This window comes from Scomber japonicus, chromosome 19 (assembly GCF_027409825.1).
Source record: "Scomber japonicus isolate fScoJap1 chromosome 19, fScoJap1.pri, whole genome shotgun sequence".
Lineage (NCBI taxonomy): Eukaryota > Metazoa > Chordata > Actinopteri > Scombriformes > Scombridae > Scomber > Scomber japonicus.
Window position 1 is genome coordinate 12312342 of NC_070596.1, and position 25595 is coordinate 12337936.

The 25595-nt window shown below is 39.2% G+C and overlaps 1 protein-coding gene across 1 annotated transcript; it reads right to left on the reverse strand.

The window, feature by feature from the left end:
• ulk1b (unc-51 like autophagy activating kinase 1) lies at positions 1-25595 on the reverse strand. The gene is made up of 27 exons (XM_053339937.1): positions 24975-25595; positions 23770-23862; positions 23298-23339; positions 20522-20554; positions 18446-18482; positions 16429-16602; positions 14124-14197; positions 13610-13711; positions 12241-12299; positions 11549-11631; positions 11250-11300; positions 10715-10806; positions 10349-10514; positions 10190-10241; positions 9903-9989; positions 9301-9444; positions 9047-9195; positions 7634-7896; positions 7250-7455; positions 6788-6909; positions 5871-5996; positions 5212-5396; positions 4739-4923; positions 4109-4227; positions 3834-3991; positions 3278-3413; positions 1-3082 (listed from the first exon to the last, which is right to left on the reverse strand). The coding sequence occupies exons 1-27, from the start codon at positions 25062-25064 to the stop codon at positions 3027-3029; spliced, it is 3084 nt and encodes a 1027-aa protein (XP_053195912.1). The 5' UTR covers positions 25065-25595; the 3' UTR covers positions 1-3026.

A 25595-nucleotide genomic window follows, 5' to 3' on the forward strand; every position in this document is an offset into this window, starting at 1 on the left:
TTACTTTTCCTTTCACTTTATTCATGTTGCAACTCAAACAGTAAAGGTTACATTACGCACAGGGACACCAAGATAGTGTGTCTGTCATAGATATATGACAACATTAAAATGCCTTTGAAACTGTAAGAGACAATATGGAAGATCAGCAGAAGGCCTACTCTTTGGAAATGTGTGGGTGGTATGGTACTGTTTTCTCCATGCCTGCAGATTCATATATACAGTGACAGCAATAACTTAATTTACAATATTTACAGGTGATACAGAATGAGAAAGGTGAAAACACAAAATGAAAATATTCAGGCATGGTCGTAAGAAACATAAAAATAAAAAATAAAGATCAATGACAGATCTGTTGTGGGAGTGCACATAGCTCAAACTGAATCTTCATGATGGTTACACTTCATTATATCTTAAGAGCAGCCCTGGAGCTGGTAGAGAGTCAGTATCTTGTTCAAGGCCACTTCAGCAGAGTGGGCATGTGCATGTCACTGTACTCTTTACTTATTTCAACTGCTGCACTAATCATCTTCATGGTGTTTTTGATTCCTAGCAAATATATTAATTATTAGGGTGGCCAACGGCAATGATTGCAGAAAACAATAAAAAGTGACACATGCATCAGTTTTACAAAGGAGGTCCTCACTTTCTGCTACCTGTATCTTTTGAGACACTGCCACTATATCCTGACTGAACAAAAGACATAAGAGACAGAACTTGTGGGTGAAGGACATAAGGAATGTACACTCAAACAGACATTATACACACGCAGAGTGCTCTCAGTAAAATAACATCTACAAACATTTCAGGTTAAGTTTTCTGTAAAAGGACAAAAGGCCACAAAGCAAATACACGTAATGTATATTTAGAGAAAAACCTTTCCTCCACTCTGTTCAGTTGACACTGCTACTATACTGGCTTCTTAATCTCTGTGTAAACTATCTTCAGCCCTGACCACACATCTATGCCTTCTTCTAAAATGTGAACTTATTCACCATCATTATAACTTAAAAAGACAGGGAAATACACTTCAAGTAGAAGAAGGTACTACTGGGCCTGGCAGCGGATTACCAAAGGAACCCCTTGATTTTCAATGGAGTCAATCATATCTATAGAGTCAAAAATCAAGTCATCCAGCTATGTCATTAGTTCTGTACTGGAACAAATCCTACTGTCCAGTAATATCTCAAACAATACCACTTCATACATGCATGCATGCACAAAATTCTTTTTTAAAGCAACAAACAAATAGAAGTTGACCCTTCCCAATTGGCCTAGAATTTAGGAGAGTTACAGGATCCTGTTGGGGAGTTATGGCTAACGTCAATATCGACAATACACAAATATTTCAGGTAAAATACACATTTTCAAATAGCACTCCAAATCAACACTTTTCAAAATCAGACACAATCTTCACCCACTGAGTACTCTGAAGTAAAACACACTTAATGCTAAACTTTTTTTCAGTGTAAAGATTTTTTTCCTTTTTTTTCTCCTTCTTAAATAAATCTTTCCAAAGGTTTCATAGCTTATACCATCTCTTTGTCAACATTCTTACATTTAACATACATTACCTTTTGACAGTAAGTATAATACAACTAAAACAGTACTAAAAATATGGAAGTCAATATCTAAATAAGCAAATCTGTCAAGGTACCTCTAAAAAACAAAAAACAAAACAAAAACAAAGACTTTTTTCGCATATTCCACTCAAAATCACTCTGTACAGTACTTCAACAGTGCAAAAACATTCAGATATTAGCCCCCCGGATCAGCCTCAATGTTAGTTATCTAACATCGATTCTCTTCTAACCCTTACATTCAAATTTGATTATACTTGCTTAGCTCCAACGTGATTGAAAGATAAAATATGAAAAGACAGAATATGGAATCTTGTGAAGAGATTACTAGCAACAGCGGTATCTAAGCATCGGTATACCTGAAGAATACATCCCATATTATTGCAGCATCTTTAACATGATTGTGATCAGGGATGCTAGTTTCACTCTCACTTGGTTTAAAAGCTATATTTTACATGTAGCAGTGGGATAATGAATGTTTTATGGACCTATTTCCAGCTAGTTGCCTCAACACCTGCACCTGCCACCATGTAGGTATAGAAAACAAAGTCCTGTTAAATCAATGTTTTAATCAGGGGACATGGTATTTGACATTAACCAAGTATAGAATCAGTAAAGTGTCAAACAGGGTTTTTTTTCCAACCCAGCATAGTTCTCTGCAGTGAACATAAATAACATGTAACACAAAATCATAACTCCTTGTTTTTGTAATTTTGGCAACAGTTTTGTTTTAGTGCTTATATGAGTTTCCAGTCACCACCTGTAGCAATTCTATATATATATATACTTCTACTTCTCTTCAGCAAGCAACAAGATTCAAAACCAAAAGTAAACACTGTAAAGCAAATAAGGTGTATAAGACAAACACATTTGATGAGAATGATACCTGGCCATTCCCAGTCTTCTTCAGCACACGTCCATACTGTATGTAGGTGCACAGCAGTACACTGTACTTTCCCTCCAGCTACTGATCATTTTGTTTGTAGAGATGCCGACTGCAAATTCGTAGCATGTACTGTATATATGTCCTTAAAACGCTATCTGTTTAAGTACTGTATGAGGGTATGTGACTGTTTGGCAATAAATGCTCCTGCATGTGATAACGCATGAGGGGAATCTTCACCTTGGCAAAGAACAACATTTTTAGTGCCAGGAGATGAGTCCTTTGACAAGGGTGACAAAGCAGACATACGTTCACAGCACAAGTGCTTCATGTCCAACACTGGTCCAGGTTTAGTGTTGGAGAAGTCACTGCAACTGTCCACAACTCAAGATGCATGGAAAGTCACTCAATGAGTACATATGTTGGTGGTTTGGTGTAAACTGAAGCCTTGTGGGTTTCTTCTGAAAACAAAAGCATTTCTATGTGAACACCATGAAGTGGGGGTGGAGAGTTTGTTTATGGTAATGTGCAGGGTGCAAATGACTCCAAGATGCAGCATAGGTCAATCAAGCACAGAGTCCTGACTGCAAGGCTGTGAGGCGACGCTCGATGCACTCCTTACCTGCCAACAGAAAGAGAAAGGGAGAAAAAAGAACATAAGTCGTGTCCATGCTGTGTAAACTTGGGTGTTCTCCAGGTGCTCCAGTTTTCAGTATAAAGACATGCAGGTTAGTTAAGATTAGCAAGTGTATTAGCTTTGTGATTAACTGGTTAGACCAAGACATCCCTACTTTTGGCAGCTGACAGACATACTTACATTTGCTAACACTAAGGATATCATCCTGTTCAGTTAGCAGCAGAGACAGGCCCTCCATCAGCAGGAGAGCTTTATGATAGCGCAGAACTGATGCTTCCCCCTGGTGGAACATCTCATCCAACGCAGCAGCTTGAACCTAACAGGACACCAGGAGGCCAAAATTAATGTACTATATGTTTGATTTTAGTAGAGATTAAAATATCAACACAGTGCTGCTGGGATATGTGATTAGTCTCAAGGAAAAAACACATGTATATGTATATGAAATATATAAATGACACTACATTTTACAATAACACTTTATGACCATCTAACTACAATAGTGGCCTTACACTATTCTTGTGACCATAAATCAATATTTTGAGAGAAAATGTTTAGAGCATGAAATAAATAAAGAGATATAGAAGTGCCATGCATGCACTTCAGTAGGTGACAAATACTAGAGCTAATCAAATAATAACAGCTATGGTATTTGAATGGTTTGCTGTGGCCTGCTGGTCAATAACCCTCATCTCTCATTCTGCTTTCCAGCTGTCAGTTCTTTCCTCTGGCTTACCATCTGCACAGTGTGGCTAAACAGCAGCCGCTCAGCTGTGATAGAGGTGATTTGGTCCATTAGACGGTGCTTCCTGGAAAAGAAGCGCTCCAGACGGGTGTTGAGTGAGCGGCAGGAAGCCACACTGGACTTGTACAGCTCATTAAGTCTCCTCACGACTGTGAATGGACATTAGAACATTAGAAAAAATTGAGCTTTATATGCTGCAAATTCTGGCTAATATAAAAATTTGACATAATCAGACCCTCTTCCTCACAAAATGAAGTGGCTCATACCTTGTTTAACTGTAGAAGATGGGTAGAGTTTGCCCTGTTTAACTCGATCCATGGCTGTGTGTAAGGCAGTGGACAAGAGTTCTGCAGTCTTCAGGTAGAGAACCAGCTGTTCTGCATGACTGAGGAGACAATAACACAAACACACAGTGATTGAAACCCACATGAATTGACAATTCAAGTGTGCAATACAAACAGTACAACATTTGAACACAGGAAAGCAATTTAAATGTTTAAGGAAGACAAAATTATGCATCATAACAGTCACAAAGAATCTCAAGTGAGAAAGCATTGACTGTAACCACTGGCTAGTGGGTGTTGGATTCCCATTGCACTCGCTACCGATAATCAAACTCATCTGCAGTTTTTGCCCCATTCATTTGGACATATTTCAGCCAGAAAATCTGCTAACTGCAACATTAAAGTCCGACTTGACGGAACCCTTATGCTAAATTGCACAATTTTAAAACAGCTGTTTTTGGTTACTTCTCAGTTTTTCACTTAAAAACCAAACATGGTGCAAAGCCAGGAGATCCACCTTGAAAATAAATTCCATCCAAATTGGATAAACAGTATCATTGCCATCAACAACAACAACAACACACAGTCATGGTTGATACTGTATGACCTTACCTCCACTCTCGGCTCAGTGAGCTTATCTGATCTGCTACTAGGCTCTGCTTTTGAAGGAGGGAGGGATGCGAGGGGTCCCCTTGCTCCTCCACCAACGCAACCCCACGAGCACCAGCCACCTCCATCAGGCAACGGGCGAAATCCAATGTGAAACGCAGGCTTTGAACAGTATCTGTATGTTCTTGCTGCACTCCAAAGGAGATGGAAAAAGTATGGAATTAACAGGAGGCATGTCATATGTCATTCAGTTAATTTTATTATACCATTCTCGGACACTAAGACATTTCAAACACTTGCTTTCTTTACCTGTATTTCACACAGTCCAGATTTTTAGGAGGAATGCTGAGTATTTTTTACTTCAACTTTGTGCGAGAATGAAACTCTGATTGGCAGTAATAGCAGAATACACAGGATCAAACACATTACTCCTTTTTCATTACTTTCCAGAGCTGTGCAGGAAACCGGCTTCTCACCTCCATCAGAGTCTCCTCAGGCAGCTCAGGAGCCTCAAAGGTTACAGGACCGCCCATGTTGGCTGTGATAGGATCAAAAAAGCTGTAACGAGGGCTAGAAGGAGCCTCAAAGCCCTCCAGATAGGTGCCTGTCTGGGGGTGGCGGCTAGTGAAAGACCCTGCAGGACTGATTGAAGTGCACGAGCCTACAGGAGTCAGAAAAAGAGATGGTAAAATGTATTTCATCTAATGCAACGGACCTTTCATTACTACAAATATCAAGGAAAATTTTCATGAACAACTATAAATGAATTGGTGTGAGGATTTCATTTCTACCAACTGGGCTTCTTTTTGTTTTTGGAATTAACATTTACTGACCACTGTATATGGAGCAAATGTGCCCCAGTTAATGACCAATAACTACCAACAACTACATAGCCTGTTACCAATTGGAAAACTGTGTGTTCATAAAACCAGTGGAAAGTCAACCTTTTATGCTAACTTTAATGGCATTTACTTAAATTTCCACATCATGGAAAATGAAAATAGCAACTGTGTTTTATGATGTGCAAAGCATAGAAGTAATGCTGCTTTGTTGGTAGTATTTTCTTCCACCTATTAAAAAATATACACAACAGAAGGGATGTGGAGACAATTGCGTTAGGATGTGTATGAACTACCAGAGTATTTCCTCTGTCTTGTGGTATGAGGTGGGGTGCTGCCGCTTGGTGGAGAGCCCACAGTGAAAACCACCTGTGCTGGGCTGCCGGAGGCGGGTGCAGTTCCTCCCCCACCACATGAGGGCACTAAAGAACAGAGAATAACAATGATTCAAGATAGTAAAGAGAGCATTCCTGATAATCTAACCAATTTATGATGGTAATAGCTTTTCTGAATATACATTTTCCATGTGTATACATACAGTACATAACAATTTTAACTGTATTAAATTTATTCATTAAAGACTATCATGACGTCATTTTTACAGCCTTGAATTTATGTCTCATACGGCAGTGTGCTAGCCTGGATAACACCAGTCCGCGTCTCAATCTCATGTGAGATTGAGGTAGGGTCTGGTGAGGAGCCGCTCATTTCCTCGTATTTGAGGTCAATGTCAATCAAATGCTTCTGTACGCTACTGGACAAACTTACAGCCAATCATATCAACGATAGACGATGACGTATTCAGAGCCTGTAGGGAGCAGCGAGAGCACATCCTTTTTATGAAGGAAAATCATGTAGCGCAAGTTTTTGTTCTATTTTCAAAGTGAACTTGCCTTCCAATTTAATTAGCACACTATCTACTGCTGCTTTGAACGGTTGCTGCACCTCCGTGGCCGCCATGCTGGATGTAAACAGACTCGCTCTACGGGCGTCATCGCCTTGAGCCCGCCCCCCCGTTCTGTGATTGGTTCCCTATCTCAGGCGAAAATTTTGTCATGGGGACCATGTTAATTTTCTGAGCAAAGTAGAATCTTGCTGGAAGGAGAGCATGGGTATATCCAGGCTAGCAGTGTGCCAGTCGGACTGAGCCACTCAAAAAGCAAAAACAAATATGCATACACATTTTAGCAAACCTCAATCAACAAACATCTACCTGTTATATCTATGGCTTTTTCAGAGTTGAGGTTCTCTGTGCTGCCTCGGTCAGCCATGGGTCCACCTGGTCCAAATGCAGCCATCAGCAGCATGTCAGACAGACGGCCGGTGCTCTGAGACCTGCACCACAGAGAGAGAGAGAGAGAGAGAATTAGCCTTGTTTATTCACTGATTTACTTACCTTTTCCCTGCTAGCTATATTTAACTGCCCTTCTATCCACTCTATTAGGTTACCCTAACATGAAATGTTCTTTCCATTCATGAGAGGAATTCATGAAAAGGATAATCCACATACTACTGATCCCCAGCTTCTATAATGTAATGTAATTTTTGTAAAAATGTCTATCCTACATCTGTAGGGCAAATAATTGTTCCAGGCTATACAGCATCAGTGTGACAATCATATCAAATAGAAAGTAGCAGAAAACACAATATTATGCTATGATATTCAAGCTCTTACTTTCCAAATCCCTTGGTATCATCAGTCATTCTGTGGATGCAGTGGGCAGGCTGGGTGACCTGTGTAGGTGTTTGTTGTCCTGCGTCTCTGAGCTCTGCTGGGACAGTCCTGCTGCAAGGGGAGCCGATGACCAAACCCTGCTGTGTCAGGAAGGTCATAAGGTTCGGAGAGCTGGGAGGCTTGGGGAATTCAAATGGAGGGATGGTCTGACGAGAGAGACCAGAGGGAGAAAGGAGAAAGGTATCAGAGTTTAAAAAAAACTGTTTGGTAGTCTATTCTTGTTCTGTGTATCTTGTAAACACACATTCTTCCCTCACTCTCTCTCTCTCGGACAGTCTTTCTCTCTCACACACACACACACAGACACACACACAGCTGACTCACCCTGGAAGGGGAGCCCAAGATGGTGGGAAGGGGGTTACGTTGCAGCAGCTCACTGAGTCTGGGGGAAGAGTGTAGGGGGCGGATAGTCATCAAGCCTGCCGAGGGGGCCACCACCGGGTCTGAGTGCTGCTTCCTGATCTTTTGCCTGCCACTACCACTGGCACACTCCAACAAACAGGGTGCACTGTGGAGCCGTGTGCCCAGTCCTGTTGCTTGTAGGTGTTGTTGCTGAGAAGTCGGCCGGGGCTCAGTAGGCTGAGGAGCTGGAAGGGAAAGTGTGGCAGAAGAAGGTCATAAAACTTTTACTTTGAGACAGCAGGTGGCATAGCAATATAAAATGTCAAAGAGGACAGCAAAGACAATAAATCTATTAAGAGATGGACAAGTCCTGGCTAACTCCCCTGCTGCTCCACTGGCAAGCGTGCTTAGAATGCTAAGGGACTGTGCCAGCATGAGGGTCAGAGGGAGCAAATGGTGGTGGAAAAAGAGTACTTGTGTACATAGGAGGTTGATTTATTTTAATAACTTTTAAAACTACAGACCAGGCTGACCCCAAAACTGACAAATGTTAAACACAATCATAATGTACAGTACCAGTGGACATACTTTCTCATTCAAGAGAATGGGAAGGCATGTCCAAACTTTTGACTGGTAATGTATATCTTTTTCTGCAGTTGAAAGTTTGGGAAACAACACATAGCACAAGCCAATCACCTTTCTGGGGCTGCAACTAATATAAGACCAAGATGATATCTTCAGAGTTCTTGTTTTGTTCAACCAAGAGCCCAAAATGCAGAGATAGTCAATTTACAGTTATTTAAAACAGAAGAAAGGAGCACAATCTTCAAATATATGAGAAGCTGGAACCAGAGACTGCTTAGTATTGCCATTTGATTAAAGTCTAAAAGGATTAACTGATGTCATAAATCAGTTGTTCAATTAACTAATCTGAAAGGTCAGAAGAGACATCTGAAGACAAAACTTCAATCATCACAAGATGATTAAAGATTTATGATTAATAAGCTAAGAAAAAAAGAATATATTTGTTTTTTTCATATTACTGTCCTTCAAATAAAATATCTGAGATAGAAAAGTTTCTCTTTGGTTGACCTGCTCTGAACTCATGTTAATTAATCTGTGATAAGGGTTCAGAAGTAGATTTGATTTTATGGGGTCACAAGCCAAAAAGGCAGAAAACCAATTAACTTATTTAGCTGAGTAATTGTTTCAGCACGACACCTTTCTTACCTTACCTTACACAACTACAAACATTTAGTTCCAAGTAGGTCTTTGATCATGTTACACTGTTCAAATTACAATTCTGTATGTAGATACTGCATACAGAAAGCTGTGATTGCTATCTGTGAAAGTAGTTTACTAAGTGAAGACTTGAAAGTAAAACATCTGAGCTACCTTGAGGAGAGAGCTGGAAAGTTCTGGCGCCTCCCAGGGAAAGCCTGCGGGTGGTGGTCACTGCTCCCTGCCCGAAGGGTGGTGAAGGCCCGGTCCGACCAAAGCCCAACAAGCTTCCACTGCTGCAACGACGCACCGGTGTCGACAGCCTAATAACGTAAAGCTCATGAGTCACTGCATTCTGATGAAAACATGGTAATGCTAATTAGTCATTTACATTTGCAATCATGGGATTTGTGTTTGTGGATACAGACCGTGGTGAGCCATCCTGTTTGGTAGAATGGAGGTTCTGCTCCATGCGCTGGTAGTTCTGGACCTGAGTGGGGACTGGGATAGGCAATGACTGACCATGGTTTCCATAGTTACCACCATAATTACTTCCCGAGAACTCAATGGGCCTGCCAACAACAGTGAGAACAGAGAGTGCCCAAGAAAACAGTTAGACAAGAGGAGAGTGTGTGTGTGTGTCTCTGTGTGTGTGTGTGTGTGTGTGTGTGTGTGTGTGTGTGTGAGTGTGTGAGAGAGAGACAAGTTTAACACTTTCCACATTAATGAGTACACCAAACATTTTGGAGATGACATATTCTGTGTAACTGATAATACTGCCAAACAAATGTATAATGTACAAATATTACATTGTGCATAAACAGTGACATGACAGGATCTGAGGCCATTAACAACTGGGATTCTTACTTCAGCTTTCATGTTAATGCAAACAAAACACTGGCATCGATTCCTATTTCAACACAAATAATTTAATTAATTGACCATTTCCATGTCTTTTAGTGTCCAGCCCTCTGAGCTACATAACACCACAAGTATTGCCACAACCAAACATTCAGCTTTGTAATGTTACCTGACAGGACTTGGAGAGCCACTGTAGGAAGGGGAGTGTGGTGGTGTTTTGGCTTGGATACAGAGACCAGCAGAAGCCAGAAGAGAGCTGATTAAAGTGGAGAGGGGAAACACTTTATTAAAACTTAATGAAGGTGTTATCTTAAAAGAGTACTACTACACCATATATTGTTATTTTCGATGTAAATTTAATTGCTGATATTTATTTATCTTCCTTTCTTTAGTAACACTGTCACACAACCACACCACCAATTAATAGCGATCAAAGAACAAATGCTTGGTTCTTACCCACTGTTCATCAAGCTGTCCTGCAGAACTTTACTCTCACATGTCAGCTCACCTGCTGAAAAACAACGATAATCAAAAGAAAAGTGAAATTAAAGAAGAGTCAATATCACATAACCTTTAAAAACACATTTAAGATCCGATGCAAAAATAATTTCTCACTGATGAAATGAGCTGGCACCATGACAAAGTCATCAGTGTCACAGGAGGAGGAGTTCTTGCTGCTACCGCCGCCTCCAGATGAGTCCTTGAGGAGAAAACCAGTGGCCTCCTGTGTAGGGGAGGCCAGAGCTTTGGCACGCAAATGCTGACCCTCAGCAAGAGACTGCTGCAGAGATAGGGAGACAGAGAGCAGCAGATAAACAAACAAAGAAATCACAAGAGAAAGAATAAAAGAACAAACAGTGAAGGAGAGCCAAGTAAGTGTTGATTTGGTTGACCTCTTTGACTAGCTCCACATAAACACAAAACCTTGTTACTCATGCACAGACTGTAAAAATAACAAACACAAAAATAATAAAGACAAACCGGCGGTGAGGCGAGGTGTGAGGTGGAGGAACTGCTGCAGGAGCTGGCGGATGCTGAGCTTGGGAAGCAGGTCATGGTCACAGTTGGAGTTACTGCAACAAAAAATACACACAAGAACACATTGAAAATATAAAATTAACTTTGTACTAAAACAATGGTAAAAACGAATCCGTACTAATCTTTTCTCTCATCTATTACTTTGTAAGTGAAAAATATTTTCATCTTCACTGTGTGGCTGGTATACTACTAAATTTTGTTCTACAGTGGGACGAATTTATCATTTGTATTAAAGATTCAGTCCTCATGAGTGAGTATTACACTGAGGATTACATAATGTTTTTTAGGAGATTTGAGGTTCTGCACTGTTTTAATAAAATGTGGTATGGCTCACAAGCACAGATCAGTATACAATACCTTGTATATATTCACACATTAATGCTTAAAAAGGTACAAAACAAATAGTCCTTCATTTATGTATTATGGCCAATTATTCATACAAGTTATATTATGAAGTGTATTGTTTGTTCTTACTTACTCTTTTTCACGGATGAGCTCGCCTCCAAGAAAGGATGACAAAAAAACTCATCTAACAAGCCAAAAAGAAAATGAATTAGTAGGAGGTGGTGAAACAGAGCAACGTTTCCTATATTCAGCATCTACAGTATTCATTAGAAGAAGATAGGATGAGTAAACAAACACAGATGTGCATAATCAGAATCTTAACAGAAATAATGGTATCTGTTACAATTATCATTCATAATTATCTTCTAAATCCTAGTGTTGGTCTGCATCAGCTTTTTCATTTAATTTACTGTGTTGGATTTTTTTACTAACCAAAGTCCATGCGGTCTTTGTGGTTGCGCTGCAGCAGACCCAGCAGCAAGTGCCTCAAATGGCTTGAAGTCTCTCTGGGGATGCTGCAAACAAATTATAACATGATCAGTCTGTGCAGCACTTCAGATTATGAAGGTCAAATTCTACAGAAAACTGATACAGAAACACTGTCAGCTGCATGTGATTTCATTAATATCATTTTTTTTTTTTACCAGACCATTTCAATAGGCATCTATCTCTATACCCTTAATTGATGACAACTTTTTAGAAATATGCTATCTTTCTATGCTATGTTAACATTCCTGTGAAAGTTGATCTGATTTCCAGGCAGGCTTTTATTGTACAGTAGGGATAAACTGAAACATAAAACTTGTACAGACATTGTGCTGTAAAAAAGAAAGTAGTCAGTTGGGTGTTTTTCATCTTTAACAATGAACTGCTGTTCAACTGTTAAAACAGCCCAGCTTGCATGATAGCATCTCTTTAGAAGAGACATTTACAAATTGTACTTTTGGTGCTAGACACATTTTTTCAGAAGAGTCTGTCTAAACATCTGAACATCTGAACATCCACATAACATCTAACATTTGCAGGAAGAGCTGATGATCCTCACTGCGTTTATCAGTCTTTTAACATAACATCTGTTAATCACATAAAAATAGGCATGCTGTCATCTCATTGTAAATTCTTACTTGGGGCTGAGATTCTTGTTTTTCTCATAGAACAGCCGGAGGTCCTGGGGACTACTAGCCTAAAGATGACAAAAGGCAAGAAAGAAAGATGAAACCATGCAACTGTCTGCAAATTTAAGTGTGTGTATGTACACTGATAGCCAAAGCACCATTTCATACTATTGGTGCATACATTTTTATGGAATGTACATTATGTTGTTTTGCATGGCTTGAACCCCAAGCCAGTGACTGTGAATGGCATAATCCAATTAATTCAATCACACGTCCAGTGAGACATGTTTTAACATGCCTATCAAAGAATGAAGCTACTCAAATAGTTTCAAAAATGCTGTAGGCAATGGTAAGTTTCATCCTTCACAGGATCAAGCAAGTCAGTCAAGACATATAGCCTGCTGTTCAAGTTCCTGCTCATCTCTCACATGATTGGGAGTGAAGAGACAGCCTGTTTGATTACTTCTAAGAAACCTAAACTGAGGTTTCACGACAAGGATGAAAACATGTTAATGAAACACTTATTTATATAATGTATTAATGTGTTCTTACTAGTTTAAACCACTGTATGTGACTTATCCATTACTGTACTCACATTGAATGATGCTATCTTGCACAAAATTACAAGAATGCTTTTAACATTACATTAATTATGGATCCAATTAATCAGACTAAACATATACCATGCAAACAACAAAGTAAATCCACTTTAAGCAACCAGTTTCAAAATATCCCAATTTCCAGAGTAATGTCACATAGTGTGTTGTAAAACTGTGAATGTTAAAATGTTGGGTTTTTTTTTAAAGAAAAGTCAAGACAGGGATGAGGAACCTTGTGAAGAGGAAGTAGTGCAGTAAAGTAGCTGGCAGAGAGAAAGTGGCAGAATTGTACTGGCCAAGTTGGATGACATGTTTCATTTTGCTCCCTGCTGGTCTGCACTGCTGTTGTGAGACACAGTACAGTTCTGTTGTGTTACAGTTTTTAAGCACATGACCTTTAAAAGGCTTTTTTTTAATCTACTTGCTTCTCAGATAAAAAATAAATAAAAATCATAAGAAAAGTCACAGTGGAAGAAATTAAAATACTAAACTTTGGAATGAAAATAATAATTTACTGTATACATTATCTTGATATATAAACGCTTTTTCACAGAAATCTATACATTTCTGTACACATACTTACTGTATGTTGGCGAGTGATAACAAATCCTGCATAACATATGGGTTGTTTTTCATGTTGTCTTTTAACAACAGATCTTGACAGTGGAGTAATACTGGTTTGCCCATCCCTGAATGTAAATATCTTTCCAAAACCCCGCAAGCTCTATAATGTTTCTTGAAATCAATCTGCGTACGACCGATGACTGTAGTGTATTTACCTGAAAGGGAGCCTTCCCAGTCAGACACTGAAACAAGATGGTTCCTATACTCCACAAGTCAGCCTTGGCATCATAGTTTTGGGACATGATGACCTCAGGAGCCTTGTGAGGGGGGGAAAAAGATCATTTTCAGTGTGAAACCTCTTTGGAACTTGTTAATAGACAATTAATGAGCTGATAAAGTAGTGATCATTGCCCATGCTGTACTGTACAATTAAAAGACCAAGACCAAGATCTCTGCTGTTTCATATGAAAAAGTTATGACAGAATCAATTGAGAAATCACCGAGCTGTGTTGGACTGATGCTGAAAGAATGCTGTTTTCAAATTACCTTTTTTTAAGCTTAACATTACAAAACTTTTTTCTGCCTGCAATGAACCCTTTAAATGCTGGTTCAAGTGAAAAAACAAACGTCATCAAGTCTAAAGTTTCTTGTGTTTAACCTCAAGCAGTAACATTTAATTAATTAAATTTTTTTGCGTTATATCTATAAAAACCTACAAATAGTGCTCACCATGTACATTGGAGACCCACAGAGAGTTGCTGCCATCATGTTGTTCTGAAGGTATCTGGCAAAGCCAAAGTCCGCTGTGAGGGGAGAAATTTATGGAGGGAAAGAAAGAAGGGGGAATAAAGAACAAAAAGAAGCAAGAGAGGATAAATTCACATTTGATGAAGAGGGGAATGCAGCTGTGTACTGAAAATCTGCAGATCCTTCAGGAAAATCACACAAAAAATTACAGACGGATGTCAAAAGAAAATCCATAGTGCTCTGAATAAGTTTGTCTGCTGCGGGTTCCCAGTTGAATACTCTATTTTTAAAACCAATAAAAATGAACACTGTACTCTCACAATAATAGATGAGAGGAAGACCTTCACTTTTACAAGATTCATAACAATGAAAAATTATCACAATATAGTTCAACCTCTTGGCAGCTACGACTTAGTCAAACAAAACTTTATAATGACAAAGTTTTCTCTACAGAGAATAAGAGTCTCTCATAAGCCCTGCTTCACTAATGTTTGTCACAGTCACCATCTTAGTTTTGCATATTGGTCTGCTAATATTTGATAATTAGCACTAAGTACAGCTGGGGATGCGATTAGTTTTAATGTATTTGGTCATACTTATTTTGGCACTTTATTAAAGGTCCGGGTATCAATATTATTATGAATCACCCTCCGGTGGCTAATGAAGAATTGCAAAACTAATAAAAATGTCAACCTCATGGGAGCACTAGAGAAAAAGTCGGGAAATCAGTAGGATTCATCATCTGGTAACCATAAAAGCCTGTCCAGACTTTTCAACTCTGCACTAAAAATGTGAACCTTCTCGTGGCACCAGAGGAAAGGTCAGGGAATCATCAAATCATCAGCAGGATTCATCCTCTAGGAACCATGAATGTCTACACAAAATTATATCACAATCTGTACCACAGTAATTGAGATATTTCAGTCTGGGTTAAAGTGATGGACTGATCGACTGAAAAAAAGACAGTTATCAAAAGAGTTTGCATTTCAGAAAATTAAGGTTCTTATTTTGATTTGAAAAGACAGAAAGTGTATCGATCAGTCAAAATATTAAGCTGACAATACTCATCATGCTATTTGAGTTATTCAAATTTAAAACATCAAGTAGTCTACACAATTTCTGTTGATGTGCCTGTGTGTCTGTGCCGCCACCTGTGTGGATACAACATGTGAACAGTCTGATTATGTGTGTGTGACTGAGGCGGTTTTCCCAGAGTCATGTGGATTATAACATTCTGCTGTGACTGGGACTGACACACGCCTCAGACTTCTGTCCCACAGGGCAATCAATTTTCTTCAGAGGGGAAAAAAAAAAGAATAAATAGGCTTAAGGATTAACAGAGTTTCCAAACAGCTGAGCAACACACTCACTCTCTGTACTTGGTCCTGACACTTTTCATTATGGTGATTTCTTGTTACGCCAACACCATCTCTTTAAATCTATGAAAACTGACTGTGAATGAGTTCTCTTTTTATTGAGATTCAACAATGTGCTCTATCACAGGAAGACTATAAATGCTGCTGAAGGAAAATGTGAAATTCTATACATATTATCTAGTCAACGTCTTCTAACGAGTTTAGTTTTACAGCCTAAGTGAAATCAATTACCTTGGTGAAATCATTATTAGGTCCTGTTGTGAAAAAAAAAGAAAGAAAAAGAAACTGCCTGTAAAGAGGTTGATGTTGCAGCAGGGATATCCATTTGGTGCTTTATGAGATTAAATGTGTTTTTGCTCATGTATAGGTCAAGAGGATTTCCTATTTAATTCAATTGCACACGTGCAAGGTTTGGTCTCACGTCTGAAATGCTAGTGTTTTGTCTCTTTTTATTTTTGACTGTCTTCCCTATATATACCCTTTGCATTTATTAATCAATAGATAATACAGGTTTAGAGCAAGCAGTGCTAAATCCTAATATGTGATTAATATTAAAGATCTGTAACAGTTATCCAAAATAATAATGTCAAATTTTAACTATGTACTATGAACTGTACTTGTTTACCTCTTTATTTATTTGTGTATGTCCAGAGTTGGCTAACTGGAGATATAAATTGACTGTTTGTTCTTGCTTTTTTTTCATTTATTCATCTTTTTTTTTTTTCTTTTTTTTTTAAAAAGTAAGTTTTGCTGAGTAAGTTTTGCTACTTTCATTGACAGTCTTTCAAACTTTGTGGGAACCCCCTCTCATTAAAAGGCAACAGCAGAACATGGATGTTATACATACAGCGTGTACAAATGTGCACATGCTGTCACATGTGTACAGTAGACTGTCACACAGTCAAACCTACCAATCTTGATGCAGGTGTTGTTGGAGTGAGACTTGCGACCTGGTGGGTTGGAGAGCAGAATGTTCTGGGGTTTGAGGTCTCTATGGATTATGCCTTTGGCCTGTAGGACTCTCATGGCCCCTGCAATCTGCTGCAGGAAAACCCGAATCGTGTCCTCACTTAATGTGCCTTTGGCTGTAGAGAAACAAGAGGTAAATTAATAAATGTTAGTTGACAACAAATTAAGCTAAGTATAAAAGTTTACAGTGTGACAGTGACAACAAATGATGTAGGTCACAAAGTTGGAGTATAGTAGACCTCTTTCCTAGATCTTCAGATATGTGATGAAAACCAGTATCTCCAAAATGTCAACTTTTCATGAATTCAGGAAAACAGCCATGCTTTTAGCTTCAGCCATCTCAGTGGGTAAACTATGTGTTTAAGAAACAGATAATTATCTCAAACCATTAAAGAACAATTCTATTTCCCAAATTTTGAGTTTTCTTTGGACAGTGAGACAATGTTCTAGTTTTCCTAAAACATCCTGGGGTCTTGTCAGGTCATGTTTCACAAAACACACCACCTCATTTTACCTCTAAAATATCTACAAGATATGTTTTTTCCCCTCTGTTGTCACATCACCCCACTGCCACCTCCTACTCTCTCTCTTTCTCCCCTCCAATCATCTTCATCACAAGGTGGTGAGGTATGGCTCTATGTGAGAGCTGGCTCCACATACCCTCCCAACACATTTTTTAAAGCCAGACTCAGGTTTAACTTTAGCCAGGAAAAAAAAGTTTAGATCATTGACCACAGGAGGGAGTAGATTCAAAAACACTCCTGAAACATTTTTCAAACAGACAAGCAAAGACTATAATTAGAATAGGGCCTCTATTTTGACTCTGGTAGCTGACCGACAAAGTTAGCATCTACAGCAATAATTTGTCAGCAAACAGCTTGTGGCTGATGTCTATTTTCCCACCCTGTCCACAGTGATAGGCAAAGGCCTACCTCAGACGAGTTTATTGTACTGGCTATTCAGAGAACCTGCAATTTATGTGGCAAACCTGGATAAGATATTCTCCCAGCTTGTTAGCCAAGTGTTGACTTAGAATCATATTTGCAAGAGGTGATGTGATGCATTTCTCACATACCGCATGCATGATGAGTAAAGACAGAGGAATATTGCAGGGAGGATTCTCTGTGGCTTTATTACACTGTATGTCAAAGTCTATCTTAAGCCCTAGGTCCTACAAAGTTCCTGGCACTGTTGCACTGTTACTCAAGCACCAAATCTGTTTCTGTGTCATCTGTCCCAAATGAAAGGCTGCTTTCTGCAGTCACACAGGGAGAGTTGTGACCTGAATGGCTGCCTTGAGGTATACACATAAATATATATTGAATAAAAGTTCCCATTTGTTTGTACTCACAATCTTTTGGTAGATCTAACATAACAGAAGAATATTTCTTCCTCCTCTGCTACTTAATGTCTGAACAACCATTTCCCTTACAAAGATTATTCATTATTCCAGGAACCCAGGAAGATTTGCACATTTTTGGAGGGTTGGTTTTGTGACTGATATACCTTTGGTCGGTTGCTTCTAGCATTTTAAATCTAGAAAATGTACCTTTGCACATTGTGGATTCACTGTATATTGCTTTAATGTGCAATTTTAAGAAAATGAACCCAAATGTCTTTACATATAGAAGATATAATCTATGCTGCACTTCTGAATTTGAAAGGCTAAAACACCGTAATGAAAAGTACTATTGTGCCATCTTGAAGCTTAAAATTAACTGTGAAATTTGGATCTTGTAGCCTAAATGGACTCCTCCCTCAATAAAACCTTAGAGAATCCTATTTAAAATGTCTAGTGTTCACCTTCTTCGCTTGGAAGCATGATGACAGTCTTTCATAGAGCAAGGCCAATCACTTTCTTGTCATCAAGCAACAAAGATGACAGTTCACTTCCAACTGTATTGATTGTTCTACTGAGAAGCACCTGGAGCTTTTAGAAAATTAAAAGGTTCCACTTACAGTGTAAGTAGTCCGCAAGGTCACCACCGTTGCAGTACTGGGATCAGAAAGACACGAGACGGGAGAGACAGGAAAGGGGGCGGGGGGAGAGAGATGAAAAGGAATAACATTAGGAAACACAGATAACATGGCTGTGTGTAACCATAGTGAATAAGTGTCTGACATCATTTGGTCTCTGAAGCGACTAGAGAGCAAAAGAGATCAGAGCAATGATTTGCTGAAGAGTGATGTGGTTACAGATTTATACCCTTGCTCTCGTTCCCAGCATTAATATGAATGAACCCATGAAAGGACAGGATCTGTATAACAGCTAGAGCTATGAAAGGCCACCTCACAAGTCATTTCCTTTTCTTAGATACAGAGATAACCATGAATTAATCACGGGGGCGGGTGAGAGAAATGTATCTACTGTCCCTTTCAAGCTAATTAATGAATCTATGTTTGTGCCAGTTTATTATAGTAATTTGTTTTCTGCTACATCAGCTCAAATTTCCATGAGCAGGAAAGAGCGAAAAACATGAAACTTGGCCCAATAAGTGGAAGTGATGTGCATGTGCTTCCATGAAATATGAGCCCAAAAACCAAAACCTGTATGTTGGGAAGGCCTATTCCCTATCACTGTTCAATTTACTCTACAAAAGGGGTCTTGGATTATAAAAGTCCATCCGGATGGATTTTTTGCTGATTTGCATAATGTCCTAAACAGTAATGTGACATTTACTTTTTGGATTCTGACTTGATCAGCACTAAATTTGGTGTGCAGCCTTGGAGGCCAAGAGTGGGAGACAAACATGGCCACCAGCAACCAATATATTTCTGCAAAAGGGCGGGCTTAGAAATTATTGGCCATAACTCATTAAACATTTGGCCGCTCATCGTAAATGTTGGTACTTCAAATTGCACCAACCATTTGTGTGCATGCTCTAGGGGCAAGTATTAAAATTCTGAAGTCCCATATTGTTCTGTGCAAGTGGGCATGGCCTCATAACTCAAGATGCCTACGAGTAATCCTGATAACTCTGTGGAGACAACTTACACTACCTCCTGAACATTCACACAGAGTTTTGTTCATATCTGATAAAAGGGGGATGAATGGTGCAACTTTGAGTGTGCAATTAATAAAAAGCTGCAGGCTTTATGATGATGAAACAAGTGTGTGATTGGTCTCCTTCCTTAAACAGAATTAAACTGGTGACTTTGCTCACCTTTGTGAAGCCTGAAACCTGTTCATCGCTCCTTGCAGTTTTAATTTTGGTTGATTGAGCGACTTCCCTCCGTTGAGTGCAAAAATGCATGAACCTGCCAATTGGCACTTACGGCCATATTTAACATATGTTTTTGATTCTACTGTGATGTTGCTTTTAAACAGCAACAAGCAGCAGCATTTTTCATTTGCTTCCAGACTGTCTTCTGAAAAATATTAACAGCCTGAACATTCTGTCATGGTTACTGGGGAGATTATATGAAGAGTGAATGTTATATGTATTTATAGAGGCAAATATCCTTCAAACAGTGTTTACCAAGTAAATGTCATGATACTGCCATTCCACTGATTTTTAATTGCTGGAAGGTAAAGGGCAACTGAATAAAGTATTAAGAACTTCTGCGCTTATAGTCATTTTCAGACTTCCTGCAGTTCATTTAGGGATCTGACGCCTCTGGCCTTCACTGATTGTAACCTTGCAAGTCACCTGTATGTCATCCCATAGTCAGCCATTTCAGCATGCTAACTTTTATCTTGAAGTTGTGTCTGCTTGGCTGCCAATTGCACAATATAGCATGCTTGTTAACATTGTTTTTGGTTTCCTGTTACAAAAACATTTTAGGTCAAAGACAAAAGTAGTTTGAAGATTCAAGCACATCATTTTCCACCTGGCTTTTCATCAAGTAAATGGTATGAAACCACTGCAAAAACCTAGCAGCATTTGGATGTTGACTGGCAGCCATTTACCCCCCCAACCCCCCTTGATGCCAGAGCACACGGCTAATTATAGCCCGGGCCCTGTCAGAGCTGCATGCAAAAGCTGAGACAATACAGCACACAGCAAACAAAGCCAAACATCCCAGCAAGCTTACCTCCATTACCAGGTACACTGAGCTGGCAGTTTCCTAAAGAGAGGGGGGGTAAGAGTGGGGGTAAACAAACACAAGTCAGTGACAGACAAAGAAAGGAACAGGGTGGCACTTGTGCTCACCAATCACATTCAAGATAAACTGGTGATTCAGATTGGAAATGATATTTTAGTTAAAAAAAGCAACAGGTTTTGCACATTAGTGGTGGATGATCATGTGATTACAAATATACATTTTGTACAAGTTGATCCATCGCAGACTCCTACATCACTGGTGTTTTAAAATAACTTTTAGTGTTGCATGCATTTGCAGTCAGAAATAATGAAAACAATCTACTGTGCTATATTAATACCATGCCAAACATTTAGGGAATCAGTTGGCTCTGCAGTCAACACCATTATCAAAACAACGAGCAAATTGCTGTGAGAGACTGCGAGAAGTAGTTTATTCAAACACCAACAAACAATAAAAAAATCCTTATTAACTTACTAACAACTTGAATACATATTGATATTGCACATTTGGAGGATTTGATATTACAGCTACTTTTTTCATATCTGTTACTTTCCTCTAACATCTCTCTCTCACTCTCTGACAACCTGACTGAGAAAAACATAGTGCAGGCCTACTTGAAAAATACGTTTCTTATCACATGGCAACAGATGACTGCGGTCTCTCACTGTGACCTCATTCAGTATCTTGTTGAACCCACCAGTCAGAGGCCAGACTGTTTTCTATAGTTCAGCTGACTCTGGGTCTCTGAGAGTAGTTGTTTTTTTGGCTTTGTTGAAGATGGACAGCAACCAACCAGCCAGTCATCCAGTTTCAACTAGAGACTCAACCATCTGCTTTCCACAAGTTCTCTATGTTGCATTTATCTTAAAATAATGCAGTGATGCACCACAGTTAGATAAAGGGTGATAAAGATATGACTGACAAATTAATAGTACAATGACTTGCAATAATATAAAATACTGAGCCTAGAGCAGGTGGGCAGGTGAGCAGCAAAAATTCAAATTACCCCAGAAAAACTGTTGGAAAGTTACAGAGTGAACAATAGGTCACATTTGCAGTGGCAACTATTTCCTGGTCCAAAGGGTAGAGAGTCCTCAGTTAAAACTGTATGTGTTTCCCTATGAGTGAAAACGTGTTTCTAAATAAAACATTACATGCTATCATCTCTCTAAGAAATGTATCTACATGCTATTGCTCACATCCTGTTAAGATATAGAACAAGAATAGATAACTAATGTTTGTTGCAATCACAGGCTAATAAGATGTTTCAACTCACAAACGAGTTTTAACTCTCCTTGGATAAGGAAATCTGATCAAACGTAAAATGCAAAGTGAATGCAATCCTCTGGTGTCCAGTGTTTGGTTTGGTTTCAGTTTCATCCTGACCCAATTAGATAGCTGGCTCCTAAGATCCCCTCCTAAGAACACCTACACTGTCTGCAGTGCAACAACAAACCTGTAATCTTAGAGCCCAGCTCAGACTATCCTCAATGAGACCCTGAGACTGTGAGTCAGAGTAAAGATAAGTGATTGGAGTATTTTTTTAGTTCTGCATGGGTAGAGACATGATAACTGGTTACAAATGCTTCTTCTCAGGGTACTGATGAAGGGCATTAGGGCAAAGCAGTTAAATCTATATTTGTTTAAGTGGAGCTGCAGTGGCCACTGATACAAACAAATTGACTGCAGTGGGATGTTTGAGCAGGCAGCAGATAGCAGTGCTCAGTGTCATTGGTCATGACTTTTCAGTAACCTTCTTTGCATGATGATAAAGCTTTTTGTCGAAAGAAGATAAAAGCAGAGGGTGAAAGGTCAGCTTAATTGAAAAAATCATCTGGACAGAAAAACGAGACCCAACACATTTCAAAGTATAATAAGACACAGTAGTCATACAGCAGCAGAGAGTCAACATTCCTGCAACACTTCCAATATTTCAATACACTTTATCCTCATGAGTTATACAAGGTTTTGCAAAAGCAAAACATCTCATGTCTGGTATTGATGTACTCTCATTTTGCAAAATATGACTCTTGTCATGATTACACAGTTAGCATAAGCTTTCTCTTTTCTTTTTTGTTCTTCCCAGAAGGGAACGTGTTAGTCATGAATCATAAAGACAAAAGAAACACCTGGTGAGTGAAGACACAAATGTGTGTGGAGGCGGAGGGTCCTGCTGTCTAAACTATCTGGCAGGTGTTGTTACACTGAGCTTCAGATTGGTTACTAGGCTACAAGCAAGAATTTCTCTGGGACTGTGGTGTCATATACATAATCAATCTACTTCTACCTAGAAAAGGTCACAAAAAATCCTGAGCAGAGATACTTGAAGTAAATATAAAGTTAAAGCAGCACACCTCCCTCAAAGCAATCATTAGGGAGGCAGTAAACACAAGCAATTCCTGAGTTCAGCAGAGCACAAAGACATAAGTATTTTCTGAAACTTTACATGGCTTTGTTTGCAGTACATGGAGGAGCAGAGGATAACATGCCTGAACAGGATCAAAATTAAACTTTTTAGAGCAAACAAATGTAGCAAAACCTCATTTAACAAGCAGGGAAAACACAACTGTTCAGAAGTGGGTCATCAGGAACAGACACATTCAACAACACATCTGCTCTACTTTGTGTGCACAGACTGACGGGGAAACTGGGACAATAAGATGTGCAATAATTATGTATGTAAAGAGAAGCCTTGGAACTGTTTAATCAGCGTAATCCTGACATGATCTACAAGCTGTATGTTTGTGAGTGTGGCATTCCATACCTGAAAGTCCAGTAATGCAACAATGTTTTCATGCTTCAGTTCCTGCAGAGATGATACCATTAATGATTATTTGCTTGGTATAGCCTTGTTTTTCTACACATTTAACTTTAAAGAGATGTCCAACATGACTTTGGCTGTATATTTAATCCCCATGCACTCTGTTGGAAACTTGAGAACACTCATTTTCACTATGACATCTCCATGTTCATGATCATTGTTGTTTTGCTCTAACTTTTGGGCTCCAGCTAAAAAGACAGCTGCAGCCAGTTCAAAAAAATGTGTCTGAATGTCTCTCAATTATCAAAGTGGCAAATTTGAAACAGCAGTCATTCTTAAGTTTACCACTGCTAGTGTTGACAGAAAGGGATGCTTTTACACTTGTTTATTACATTCCCATTTGGTCTCAATAAAACAGATGTTTGTTTACATACCTTATTACATATGTGATACTTTCTGAGAAGTTCTGACTTACCTTTAGTATTTTGATCTCTTTCCCCAACAGTGTCTGGGATTTGGCCAGGTTCTTCTTGTTTATGCATTTTACTGCCACCTCCCAGTCATGTTTCTAGAAGGACATATTACATGAAAATGTATTATTTTGGGCTGTTGGATGAAACAGATGCAAAGCACAGTGTTGTTACACAATGTCTTTGGTTGGTAAATGAAGTGTCAGTAATGTCAGTACAGCAAAGTAAATACAACATGTATCTGCATTGCCTTCTTGTTGAAATTACTGATTCTATCACATATCTGGATATTTAAGGTGTCACACTAGAGCAAGACTATTTGTTGACTACTGTTTACTGTTGGTGTATATGCTTCACTTCTTCATGCTGTTTGTTAGAGGTCAAGACAAAACGTATTTGTACAGCACATTTAAAACAATCACAGTTGACCAACTGAACAGGAGGAGAATTTGGTGCTGATTACTTATCATTAGCTGTGACTGTAATCATTCAGCAGGTTTGGTTACTCTGAGATAGTTTTGTTAGGCAGCTAGTAAATATTTATTTAGATAATACATTTCCTAATATCCAATGCAGTGCCCTTATAAGTTCAATAAGTCACAAAATCAGATGCGATTGATGACACAGATTCAGCATATTTGAAATGTGTATTGCATTATGGGATGCCATTTCCCTCTGTAGTGAATGAAAATTATCTGTGTGCCATATAAATCAACACAGATGCTGCAGGCCTACATTTCCTCTTCAAACATGTTATGGTGTTTGTCTCAGCAGATCCTGTATTACCATTCTGTGAACAATTAGTGTCATAATTTATACACTTTCACTCCAGGCATAGGGCATGTTTTAACATGTCCATTAATGGCATCAGTGTTGAACTTTCCTGTTGTGCATTTAAACTTGGTACAATTATGAAAATGCATCAGAATCATCACCCAAAACAAGATAAGAGATGACTATGTCTTTAAAAAGGGGGAGGGGGGGTGTAACTATTTATCTACTGCCTGGCTGTTATTTCAAGCAACATCCTGTATGAGCTCCTAGGCCTCTTAAGGCCGTACAACGAAAACAAATACACCGGACGGCTGATGGAAGGCGACTCACGCCCAGACTATCCAAATGACGCTTCATTTCGAATATTTTTTTTGCAGCAGCACATTATGTATTGTTTAAAAAAGCAATATAAAGAGTAGACAAGGACAACACTCACCTCTCGATGTCTGCCTTTGAAGACGACAGCAAATGCGCCATGTCCTATTAAGTCCTTCCGACTGAACTCAAATTTCCCCACCGTCTCCATATCGAGTCAAAGTCTGGTTTTATACTACTTTGACCTGGACAAACAACCAGGAGGGCTCAGTTCACCCTTCTCGTTAGCAAGTGCTCCTTTCTCCTCTGTCAAGTAGGGGCAGCAGCAGCAGCAGGGATGTTCACCCCCTCTTTCACTTGCCATGGGCTGCCTTCCTGACAACAAACTGTCCTCTTCTCTCATGTTAGCTCGCATAAGTTTTGGAGTTTTACTCCTAACAAAGCTGTGCGGAGATTTCCATCATAGACAACGCAGCCAACACGAAGTTAGCTAACTTGTCAAACGGGTGTCTTGTTATTACAGCTGTCTTGGATGACGACGGGCCACCTTAAAAAGCAGCTCGCTGCGTTTTGTTTATATACAAGGCAGTCTGACTCCTGTCGTCTGAAGCGTCCACACGGCGAAACAAGCAGTCGCTGCCAACTTAAATCAAATTTAAAATGTCTAAAAACTAGCAAAAGCCGTGAATGTTGCCCGTAATCTCCTGCAATTACAGGCTAACTAGCTGAAAGTCAAAGCAGC

What these genes read in the sequence shown, in the direction of transcription:
- ulk1b (XM_053339937.1), bottom strand. Translation starts at nt 25,064, where the DNA reads ATGGAGACGGTGGGGAAATTTGAGTTCAGTCGGAAGGACTTAATAGGA. An exon ending in GAGCTCATCCGTGAAAAAGA is followed by an intron (nt 10,807 to 11,249) that starts GTAAGTAAGAAC and finishes TTTTTGTTGCAG; the next exon opens with TAACTCCAACTGTGACCATG. An exon ending in AAAAGCCATAGATATAACAG is followed by an intron (nt 5,997 to 6,787) that starts GTAGATGTTTGT and finishes TCTGTTCTTTAG; the next exon opens with TGCCCTCATGTGGTGGGGGA.